Source organism: Macaca nemestrina, chromosome 11, assembly GCF_043159975.1.
Source record: "Macaca nemestrina isolate mMacNem1 chromosome 11, mMacNem.hap1, whole genome shotgun sequence".
NCBI lineage: Eukaryota > Metazoa > Chordata > Mammalia > Primates > Cercopithecidae > Macaca > Macaca nemestrina.
This window is the reverse complement of record NC_092135.1, coordinates 128492209-128504563: the sequence shown is the minus strand read 5'-3', so window position 1 is coordinate 128504563 and position 12355 is coordinate 128492209. Positions and strand designations below refer to the sequence as shown.

Genomic DNA, 12355 nt, shown 5'->3' with positions numbered 1-12355 from the left:
GTAAACTGAAACCTGATGTAAACAGTAAAATAAAACTAGAGACTTTACCGACTAGAATCCGCCATCTACCTCTAATTAGCATCTTTCTGTGATAACCCATTAAATATAGTTTCTCTGACTTATTCCTGTGTTGGCCTCACTGTCTGGGCTGCTGCAGCAGAGTTCTCTGAACCTCTTCTTGTTCTGAGTGCTGCCCAATTCATGAATTGCTCTTTGCTCCAATAAATGCTATTAAATTTATTTTGTCTAAAATTTTATTTTTTAAACAGTCTTCCCTTTACCTCATATCTGATTTTTTGGACCTATATATCTACTGAGGGAAGAAAAAGTCCCCAAGTACTACTGTTTAGCCCAATGCAAATCCCATTCCCTGCAGGGAGTCTGGACCTAGTTCGCACAGGCCAAGTCAGAGAAGCTCTACTTGTCCTTTTACTCCAAGGGGCCCTCAGGCATATTTCCTAAACTTGGCCTTTGTGTCATCCCACCCAGAAGAGCTGCAATAATAATCAGGCTGAGAACTTATCCCCCACATCCTCCAAGTACCCCAGGGCCCAGAGTCCTGGAGGCCATGCAACTATCCCAGAGAAGAATAACACTGCCTTCTGCAGCTCCCCTAGGGACAAAGCCCTGGTGATAAAATGCCTCCAAGGTCCTCTGTGCTGCAGCTCTTCTTCCTGAGCGTCTCCCACTCTCCCTTCTATCCAAAGCACAAGAAGATGTCAGGTTGACTGACTGTCTTTTAAGAGGTAACCCACTAGATTTATTTAGATTGTTTTTGGATATCCATTGCAGGAGTTGGCACCTTTTCCTTCTGGGATACAGGCGGCCTCAGCTTTTGTCTCTAGCCCAGGGTACAGAGGCTATAAACAAGTGTGATCCAAAGCACAAGCACCTGAGAAGTGACCTTGTCACTGACTGCCTCTCTGACTAGCCTAGAATCTCCTACCCCACCCATTTGTAATTCATCCATGTTTACAATAAAATTGAAACAATCTTTTCCTTTTTTTCTTTTTTTTTGAGACAGAGTTTCACTCTGTCACCCAGGCTGGAGTGCCACGATGAAATCACAGCTTACTACAGCCTCGACCTCCCAGGCTCAAGTGATCCTCCCATATCAGCCTCCCAAGTAGCTACTGCATGACTACAGGTGTGCACCACAATGCCTGGGTATTTTTTTTTTTTTTTTTTTTGGTAGAGGTGGTATCTCACGATGTGTCCAGGTTGGTCTTAAATTCCTGAGCTCAAGTCATCCTCCCATCTCAGCCTTTCAAATTGCTGGCATTATAGGCTTGAGTCACCATGCCTGGCCTGAAATGATTTTTCAGGTCACTCTTTTGTAATGGCCTTTGGAATTTAGTATGTGCTTGATAAGTATATGTTGAATGGGTGAATAAATGAATATTGTTTCAAGAGTTCAAGATCAGCCCAACATGGCAAAACCCCGTCTCCACTAAAAATACAAATAATTAGCCAGGTGTGGTGGTGGGCACCTGTAATCCCAGCTACTTGGGAGGCTGAGGCAGGAGAATCGCTTGAACCCCGGAGGCGGAGGGTGCAGTGAGCTGAGATCGCACCACTGCACTCCAGCCTGAATGACAAGAGTGAAACTCTGTCTCCAAAAAAAAAAAAAAAAAAAAAAAAAAAAAAAAAAAAAAAAATACTAGAGTCTCTTAAGCAAGCATTAGCATACAACAATTATTCTGGGTGAGTATATCAGATTGTTTTACACCTCAGCTGCCACCAAAAGGTTTATGTGGCCCTTGTCATGAGCCTGAGCAGAGACACTATCATGTGGCACTGATAGTGACACTGAAGTTTCCAGAAGCCAAATGGCTTTGCCAGCAAGAGAAGCTCTGAGAGGCACAGAGGACCCACGGAGTTTGTAATGGATCCTGGATCTGCCACTTAGGGGACCTCTGTTCTCCCCATGAGGAGACACAACACATAGAGGCAACTGCAGCTTGTTGCTGCTAAGTGTTGCACCTCAGAAGAGGGGGAGAGTCGGTTAGTTGGAAATGTCCAGTTCATTTGGGTCATCCAGACTGAGTTACTCTCGGCACCTGGGGAAAGGTAGAGATGCTGGTCTTTAGTGTACTCACTGAAAAGGTGATGTAATAGTTTCCCTTCAGGAAACCCAGTGGATGAAATATCTCAGTGGCTGAGAATTCAAATCAGCCAGTATATCAGATAAGGTAAAGGCCTGGATCTCAGGTTCCCAATGGAATATGAAGCCCAGTGGCGAGCTATGTGTGAGCTGTTTTAGAAGTCTGTCAATGTCTTGAATGCGCATTTCTACCTGAAGTGCACAAGGATGACATTTTTCTCTTCCCTCTCCTCAGGTTCTCATTCATACTCAGTCTTGGAAAAACCATCACCTTGTCCTGAATCTACACTGCACTTAACCTATTTATTTGTCACGTTCTTTAAGTGAAGGGAAAATCACTTTCACAGATAAAAAGCAGGTCTGCACAGTCTTTCTGGTAGAGCCAAAGAGGTGGCATCAACATAAAAGGTTTTCCTGGTCAGCCCCTCCTATAAAATACATTTGCCTCTGGAGATCTTCCTCCCCAATGGCACCATCTTGACGAAGGGAAATAATTTCCCGTTGAGAAAGAATTCTGTGTATCTGTATGTACATTTTTTTTGGAAGGTGAAAGATCGGAAAAGAAATATTCTTTTTATTACCTATTTCATGAAATAATATATGGTTTTATACACGTCTCAAGTGACTGGGAGGAAACGTTGGCTCTATCAATTTCACAAAAGTTAGAAAACAATAACATCAATGGAAAAAATCTGATTTTGAGTCGGAGATGATATTCTCATCTTATTATGAAATATTTTTATGTGTTCCATGACCGTGTTGGATTTTCCAACTTTGACACTCTTAGAACATCTGCATCTGCTGCTAAAACACATTCAGGGGGTTTGTTTTGATGGCTCCTCAGCATCTCCATCTGATACAGTTTAATCCAAAGAGGACCTAGCTTTATATACACATAGTATTCAAAGTAGCAACTCTGAAGGCATATATTAAAAAAATTTAAACGTGGGTAGTGGAGAAGGTGAAAGCTTAATTATAATTACCCAATTGGAGACTCCATAGAATAAGATGTCGTACATGTTAAATCAGTTATGTGACAAGAATCTGTAGAAAATTATGTAATAATCACCTTTTGGTTCCTGTAATGTATTTTTGGAGGATTAGGTAGAGATCCTTCCTGAAACATAAAAAGACCAAGATTCATAGTCAGCCTGTGTTTCTGTTTTGTGAGTCTGGCATTTCCAACCTCTTCCCAAATACTTCTACCTGAGTGTTCCACTGCCAGCGCAAACCCAAGGTGTCTAATGAGAAACCATCTCCCTCTCTTCACCTGTGCTTCTAGACTCCAATCAACAGAAAATCATTTTCAGGATCATTTTCCCTTCTCTTGTGCTTCTTTCCTAAGTCCTAAGAGGTTTTCATTCATAATCTCATACCATCTATCACCTCTTTTCCAGTTCCACCAGTGCCACTCCCAGCTGGAGTCCCTACACCAGAGCTATCCAAGCAGCACCCACTTATTGCATGCTACTGGGTGTCAGTCACTCTGATCAATCTTGGGTACATGGAGATGGGAAAACCTAAAGAGATCTACAGACAAAAAGCACTCACAGAAGGATAAATATAAACAGTGAAAAAAGGGCATTAGTAGGGGGCTCAGGAACCCTGGGAAGGGAGGACCCATGGCTAGGTCAGTGAATATTTAAGGAAGAGGGTAACATTTGAGCCAAGCATTCCAGACTGAGTATAGGTTTGCTAGCAGGGGAAACAGTGAAGACATTTCAAAACCCCATTGCTGTCTAAAATACTGTGTTAAATGTCATTTCCAATCTCAGAAGATTTCGCCGATTCCTTGTTATCTCAATTACAGATTTGAATTACTTAGCCTGGCATTAAAGCGCTCCACAGACAACCTCAGTTGCTGAATTGTGCCTTATTGTATGCAATCTATCTACCTAAATCCACAGACCTGTTAATAGTTTTACTATGGTTCTTGTTTTAATGCCATTCTGGTTTTCAGGTCATTCTTTCTCTGAAGTATCTTCTTGCCCTGCCTGACTATCAACTCTCTTCTTTTTCTCAGTGCACAAAATTGTCTGCATCCACCCTAGTCAGAATGACCCTTTCTTCCTCCAAGCTGCTGCATCTATCCTGATGGAGCCCCTGTACAACATCAATGTGTTGCACTGTAGTGTGGTTATGGATATGGGGTCCCTCTCTCCTGAATGAGAGGATAAACTCACTGGCATCAAGGATTTAGCTATAACCTAACAAATATTTGGTGAATAAACAGTCTCTTCATTATTGGGGAACAACAGGAAGGGGTACAGGTCTGGCGCCTTGTCATTGGAATACCTTCATCAGCCTTTGTAGGGGCCACCCGCCACAGCGCACACTCAGCTTCCAGTTCTTTGATCTTGCGTAGCCTCCTTTGGTTTCAAATTCTCCGGGGGTGAACCAATTTCCATCCTCAGTCTGTATACACTTCAAGAAGCTTCCTGTAAGACCAGGGTAAGTTGATCCTGAGCCCTCTTTGTTCCCAGTGCTCAGACTGTGGCCACTCACCACATTGTATCTAGAACCACCCAATTTCTGATCAAGATCAATAGCGGGAGGGTCTGGCCTTCCCTCTCAGACTTCAGAGGCCTCAAATCCAGCCTGAAAGTCCCCTCTAAGGATATTTCCTGGTGGGGGTGCACATTTCTTTGACCTTCATCCATGAAGAAAGTGATGGTTGTCAACAAGAGCAACCTTTTAAGCATTTCAAAAGCACTTGCAGAATGAAAAGCAAGTAATTCTGAAAGATGAGAGGATTCCAACTTGCTTTTTAATTCTGGGGGTAGAGACCAGGCCTGAGTCTGCAGATGGCTCTGGGGGCAACGTGGAGGCAGAATCCTTAGGTAGGGGTACAGTCTGAGATGAGTGCCCTGTGGCTCAGGAGGCCGCCCCAGCAACATGTGCGCCTTCTATTACAACATTTTTCATTCAGTTTTAGGGCATTATTGAACAGAGATTTTCTCATCTGTGCAATCACGGGTAGCTGATATTAAAAAATAATTGTGAAATGTTACCTAATAGAAAATTTAAGTTATATATAAAAGATAGTCAACCCCATCAGCTATTAGGGAAATGCAAAGCAAAATCACAATGAGATACCACGTTACACCCACTAGTATCTTAATAAAAAAGACAGACAATAACAAGTGTTGGTGAGTGTGTAGAGAAATGGGAGCCTTCACACATTTCTCGTGGGAATATAGAATAATGCAGCCACTGTGGAAGACACTTTGGTGTTTCCTCAATAAGTTAAGAATAGAATGACCATTGGACTCAGCAATTCCTCTCTTGAATATACACTTCAAAGAACCGAAATATGTTCACACCAAATTTGTTACACAAATGTTCAAAATAGCATTATTTATAACAGCCAAAGAGTGAAAATAACCCAAGTTGATGAATGGATAAACAAAATGTGGTATATCTGTACAATGAAATATATGATTTATCAATAAAAGAAATGACGTACCCATACATTCAATATGAATGAACTTTGAAAACATCATGCTTATTAAAAGCAGCCAGTCATAAAAGGAGATGTATTATAGGATTCCATTTGTAGAAAATGCCTAGAATAAGCAAATCTATAGAGCAGAAAATAGATGAGCAGCTGCTTAGGGCTGGGCATTGGGGCGAGGTGGGAATGGGCATTGACTGCTAATTGACATGAGGTTTCCTTTAGTGAAGGACAAATTGTTCTAAAATGAGATGATAATAATGGCTGTACAATCCTGTGAAAATACAAAAAAAAAATCATTGATTGGTATATTCTAAGTGGTGAGTTACATGATATGTGAACTCTATTTCAGTTAAGCTGTTTAAAAAAAGTCCCAATGAAAACATTTATATTAATTGGTGCTCAAAGAGCCAAGTTAAGAGAGGTCTGAGATGAAGGCCATTCTGATAGATGATTTTGACAAAGTTTTATAATTTTCAATTGCAAAATATTTTACGTTAATATGTAAATTAATTCTCACAGCTACATCATGAGGCAGGTTTTTCATTATTGTTCCCTCTCTTAGATGAGAACTTTCACATTCAGAAAGGTCCCCTTCTCTATTCAGAATGGAACAGTCACCCCTGCACAGCCAAGGCTGGAACTCAGGCTTCCTAATGTTAAAGCCTGTGATCATCACCCTAAGCCAAGCACCCTGCCCTGGTGATGGCACTCCAGAAGGGGGAGAGAATATGAAGGTCGAGGTTGAGGGCCTCTTCCCTTTTCTGTCTGATTCAAAGTAAAATATGTGACATTTTCCATCTGCGAATTGACGTTCCTGCACTTCTCTTTGGTTCTTTGGGCAACCCCTGGACACTCCGTGTGCGAGTGAGCATCTAATGGGTGTGATTTCTTAAAGTCTGAAAATGTCATCTTAGAAATCCCTTCCTCCTTCCCTCAAGCCAAACTGGGGCCAAACTCCTTGAATGATGTGTAATTCACATGATAATTCCCCACTACTTGTGATGCGTTCAGATAGGAGCTGCAATTTAAAGAAGACCATGAAACCCACCTTGTTTCAATTTCTCCTTATGTAAAATTCCCTTCACCCCACCACAGGTCACCGGAAGCAAAGGAGCCTGAAAATCCACAGTTTCATCTTTGTGCTTTCTTGAAGCTGAAAGAGAGGATTTCTTCATTGTGTCTCACTTTGCAAAGGCACATCCCCCTTCCCCACTGAGGTAAATCCTACAAAGGCACAAAGACTACTTAAGAAATTCTATTGCATAAATCTCTAGAGTTTCAAAGTCTTTCTTCCAAGTGGCATTTTTTATACAATACTACACAATGTGGGCCCCAATTTCACCTTTCAAATGTCACACAAAATATTGGAGAAATTAGACTTCAGTAAAACTGTTTTAACTTCCAATGTAGTAAGCTCCACTGATTCTTATATGACAATGAAACATACAGTTGTTGTCATTGGTTTGATGGGCGCTCTCCAGCTATGCTGTTTTGCTGCAGTTAGGTAGCCAGAGATGAAGCTGGAGACCATAATCAGTCTTCCATTTGAGCACTGACTGGTCAAGGAGGGAGAGGCTAATGATGAGATAACCTAATGGAGATGGCGCCTGCCTTCTGCTTTTATTCTCTGCTTTGCTCCATTTTCCCCTCCTATCAGCTTTCTCCACAGCTGAGAAAGGAGCTCAGGGAGCTCTAGAATAATCTGAAAATTGTACTGAGCAGGGAGTGGGGAACTGGGAACCTGACACCACAGAAGTAGGTGGGAAAGTTTTTCAAAGAAAAACTCCAGGAGGATGAGCAGCGAATCCTGCCCTTCTAAACAGAGGAGTGGAGGCCATGACGGGCAGGGGGAGCGGCCCTTGGTCCTGAGACTGGTTTTGAAAAGGGCAGACTATTTAGACTGAGATGGACTAATAAGAAGGGTGGTTGGTCTAATTCACCCTCTAGCTTCCCAGATGAGGAAACCAAGGCAAAGAAGGTCAAGTGGTCAGCACAAGACCACACAGTCAAAGATGAAAAAAAAAAAAAAAAAAAAAAAAGCCAAAAAGCCTTAGGACACAGATCTCTAACCACAACTCTGGTTCAACCTTAGTGTGCAACCTGTGGCATTCTGTGTAGCCAGAGGAAGGTCAGCTAAATCACTTATGGGTTATACCCTTTATACAGCAATGGGCTATCTCCAGCCTTGAAATTTATCATTTCAGTGGAAGTAGCACTTTAGTGGCCCCTGAGCCCCCGGGGTCTGATTGTAGATCAATCACCAACTTACTTTCTTCTTTCCTTGACACATTTTGGAAAATGACTTAATAGGATACATTTCTCAATAGTTAGTACAGTTTCATAAAACAATTAATGAAATAGGTTTATTACTGAAAATACAGCATAAAGCACAGGAAATTAGATGTTTAGTTATTGAAAGTGCATTCCTCTTTTCTTTTTTACCTCTCGATCGGACCCTTTTCTGTGGAGCTCTGTCACTCTGAGTGAAGCAGGTTCCAGGTTTGCTTCTCTTACTCCCTGAGAAAATAGAATAATATAATCACAGTCACAAATGAGCAACTGTATTAAACATATTGCTGCTTTCCAAAAATTCCATTTAAATGTAACTTTCCAAAAGCCAGTTTAATGTATAAATAAAAAGATTTAAACCTTAGCCTTTAAGGTATGAAGAATTAGATAGCTAATATTAGGTTTACTTTATATTTCATTTTCCTATTCTTATATTAAGAAAAAAACTAATTGAAATCAGTATTCCACATATATGTCAAGCAACAGTATAAATACTTCATTCCATGTTTTGAAGGTTCATTTCATGTTTTGAAGGTTCATTTCATATTTTGAAGGTTCTTTTCATATTTCATTTCAAATATATATCTTTGAAAAATATATATGGCATATAATACATGTTAAACACTTACACATCCACTAATTTATTTAATCTTTGCAAGATCAAAATGATGATTACTGTCATTACAGAGACTAAAATATTCAGAGAAAATTGAGACAAAACTACAAAATTAAGTGAAGGCATTTGGGTTTCTCTTAGCAGAGACAAAACTGAATGACAGTTCTGTGAATTAAGGGAAACCCTATTAGGTGTTCTATAGGTGAGATGTATGCTGCACATATCACATGGAGGGAAGATATTCGTACCTTTGTGCTGAAAGTAATAGTAAATGTGACCAGGGCTTTGTCCACATGGCTTTGGAAAAAAGAAATATTAGAATCTAAGAAACTAATCAGAAGAAAGTTAACCATGAGGAATGGGTAGAATTGAGACTTCTACAGCCTTCATTCCAAATGGTAATTAAGGATTGACATGGCAGATGCTGCGGCCGATGAGGTTCTCCCGTGTGCACGTTAATTGGCTGTGGGTGGGCATCTCAAGGTTTACTATCATTCAAATGTGTTTTATTTTCCAAGGCAGGAAAGCAAAATGTTCCTTCCTTCTTGTGCTGAATGTCCACCATCCAGTGACCACCATCTGGGGGTGCTGGTCAGGGTCATGTAGACCCCGTGGAGAAATATTTTCCAACCTACTTATTCCTAAGTACTCTAAACTCTAAGCATATTATGAGCATATTAGGCCAGCAAAGTGGAAAAGACCAATCAGACCCAAAGTGGACCTATGGCTTAGTAATATGATTCCACTTTCTGGTCTTTAGATTACACACTTACTGATCAGGTTTTTACCCATTTAAGACCCAAATGGCCCAAGGGACCAATACTGATAATTACAGACATCTTATCCCAAGATCAAACAAGTTTCATATTTACAAGTTGTCATCCTGTTAATATTTAACCAAGATAATAGGTGCTCAAAGAAGAGCTTTAGGAGAGTTTAATAAACTTGTATAGGGAGGTATGAGTCTTCTATAGTAACAGCCAAGGGCTAAGAAAAACTACTAAAGAGGTGGAAATGTGGTTCTCCATGAGGCATATTAATCTTTTTGCTCCATCTTGCTGCCTGCCTCTGGAAGATGAGGTTTCCAGGCAATAGAACATCAGCCACACAGGTGTGGCTCTCTGAGAAGCTCTCCTCCCCTCTTCTCCCACGAAAGATGCCAAGGGGACTCTGGAAGGCCAGGACATCTCCAGGTCTCTCCTCTTCACTGCTTCATCCCTCCCTCCTCTCTGAGGGTCCACACTCACCGTACAGTGAGAATAGATCCAGATGTTATACTCTTGCTGCTCTTTTCCCTCCTATACTCCAGCCAGTCTTGGCACTAGAGCTCTGGCCACAACCTTGGACAGTCCAGCTAATACAGAGTTATTTCTTCCTTTCTATCTGTTTCTGTCTGGTTACATCTTTCTGGGACTAGTGGGTGTGTCAGATTTAGCTTTCATTACATTTGTTGAGGCCTCATATTTTTAGGGAGAAAAAGGAAACACCATGAAGTCTACTCTAGTCTATGGAGCTTTTGGTACAGAACAATCTGGAGCTTAAATACAGCAAATTCATAATACAGCACTACTGTGTTTTACTCTCAGAATCGAGTGGCTGAACAAGGCAGGATTCAAATATTATTGTGTCAAATATTATTGTGTTAAATGGCTGTAATACCCATTTAACAACACTGAAACCCTATCACAAGCCCTAATAAATACTATGGTGGCCAGAATATAATTTAAAGTTATTTTAAAATAATTGTTATGGTTGGTGTTAATTAGCCTCTAGAAAGAAGTGTGACAGAGTTTTCAATTTCCTCCTGCTTTCTCAAAATTTCACTTCAAGTCCCAACGGTTGGGAACAATCCAGTAAGTACCAAGTAGAATGACCAATTGTCCCGGTCTGTCCAGGACAAAGGGGGTGCCCAGGACATGAGAGTTTCACTGGCAAAACTAAGAAAGTCCCAAGCAAGTAGGTTGAGTTGATCACCCAAGTTTCAAGCACCCACATCCTAAGACAATGCACCAGTCCACCTATGCGACCATAGAAAGAGTTGGTGGAACTGATGATGCTAGGTTCAGCCCTTCACTCACATCCAGGTTGTAGAAGTAAACCTCTATTTCTTTCAAAATAAATCAAGCTGTGATGCCTGACCCCTCCCCTTCCCTTGCAGGAGAGTTGATGAAAGCATCTCGTGGAAGAAAGAGCTAGTGATTGCGCATCAACCACTTGTAATGTCATTTCACGGCTGCACCTGTCAGGCAAGACACCTCCACACTCTGATCTCACCCCTCTCTCTCACCTCCCCAGTCCTGGATGGGACCAAGCCAACAGCTATGGAGTGGGGATAGGGCCAAGAGAGAATAAGAGAAGACACTGACTATGTCACCCCCAACTATATGTGTTCCAGACTAAGGCTTGCCCAGGCTACAGGAGGGAAGGTGCTTTAAATGCTTTAAACTGGGGAGGACATTGGAGTTTTAATACTTGGTCAGAAAGACTCTCAACTACTGAAAGGAGACTCTTATTGTTGTGAAAAGGGAGTAGGAAAGTGATAGGGGTTGCTCAGGATAGGAAATAACTCATCTAGGAAGAGGACTTGAAAGGGCAGTGAGAGAATAAACCTGTATTCTGCTTACAATTTACCAGGTCTAGCCTTTTTCATTAGCGAATGATTTAAGGCAAAGGAATTTCCAGGAAAATCAGATAAAACAGAGAGGAAAACAACTTTAGAACCTAGAGAGATAAGATCTATGATATGAATACAATCAACTTACAACCTTGGCTTCTAATGGGTTTGCTTTTTTTTTTTTAGATTTCACAGCTCTGAAATTGACTAAGTTTGACTAGTAAACAATAAAGGTTCTAGGCTCCTCAAAACGTCAACAACATTTGCATTGACCTGAAGGGCAAATGAAAAGTGGTACAAACTTTATCTTACCGCTGATCTTGGAAAGGCCTTGCAGATTCACTTTTGCCTTCTCTTCATTAGGGACCAGCTGGCCACCGGGTTTGCTGTTATCTGGGGATAGGCAGGGGAAAATGTATTAATAGAACTGAGCAGAACAACAGCTGTCAGGCTGGACCAAACTCAAGTGAGGGAGTCCTGGGTTTCTTCAGACACTCAGACAAGGAACCTCAAGCAGGTGTCCAGAGCATCTTCTGCTTTTGGGAGTGTCGACTTCTAAATTACACACAGGATTTAATTGTACATTGAAGTCTCTTAGAATTTATTAGGATAATACACAGAGACTTAAATGAAAATGTTATAATGACTCAGTCCAAATAATTTTTTAATTTGAAAACACTCATTCTTGTTTTTTGTTTGTTTGTTTGTTTTGTTTTTTAGAGACAGTCTTTCTCTGTCTCCCAGACTGGAGTGCAGTGGCACAATTTTGACTCACTGCAACCTCTGCCTTTCAGGTTCAAGTGATTCTCATGCCTCAGCCTCCTGAGTAGCTGGGATTACAGGTGCCTGCCACCACATCCAGCAAATTTTGGTATTTTTAGTAGAGATGGAGTTTCACCGTGTTGACCAGGCTGGTCTCAAACTCCAACCTCAAGTGATCCATCCACCTCAGCCTCCCAAAGTGTTGGGATTACAGGCGTGAGCCACCGTGCCCGGCTAAAAACACCCATTCTTAAAATAAATGCAACCACTTGTTTTTCTTTCCAAACAAAAATGTACATCCACAAACCGGGCAGACACTTAAACTGGCAAGAACAGAACAGAAGATATATAGATTGGTGAAAATGAACAATTTTCAATAGGACTCTAAAATCTTACTATATAGATCCACTGATTCAAAACTGAGCATCATTTGGAAAATAAGACTTAGCCTTCATTGACTAGGAGGAGGGAAATCCTTAGACCATGACTAAAATAAATAATATGTATAATTAT

General features: G+C 41.0%; 1 protein-coding gene across 1 annotated transcript in view; it reads right to left on the bottom strand.

Moving 5' to 3' along the window:
* Positions 1–12355, bottom strand: part of LOC105473955 (nuclear body protein SP140-like protein) — a 65389-nt gene that overhangs the window by 7185 nt on the left and 45849 nt on the right. Inside the window, exons 9-13 of the mRNA XM_011728213.3 lie at positions 11393–11473; positions 8004–8078; positions 6610–6714; positions 4400–4542; positions 3174–3221 (exon numbers count right to left, since the gene is read on the bottom strand). Of these exons, the coding sequence (XP_011726515.3) occupies positions 3174–3221; positions 4400–4542; positions 6610–6714; positions 8004–8078; positions 11393–11473 (452 nt within the window). The remainder of the gene's footprint in view (positions 1–3173; positions 3222–4399; positions 4543–6609; positions 6715–8003; positions 8079–11392; positions 11474–12355) is intronic.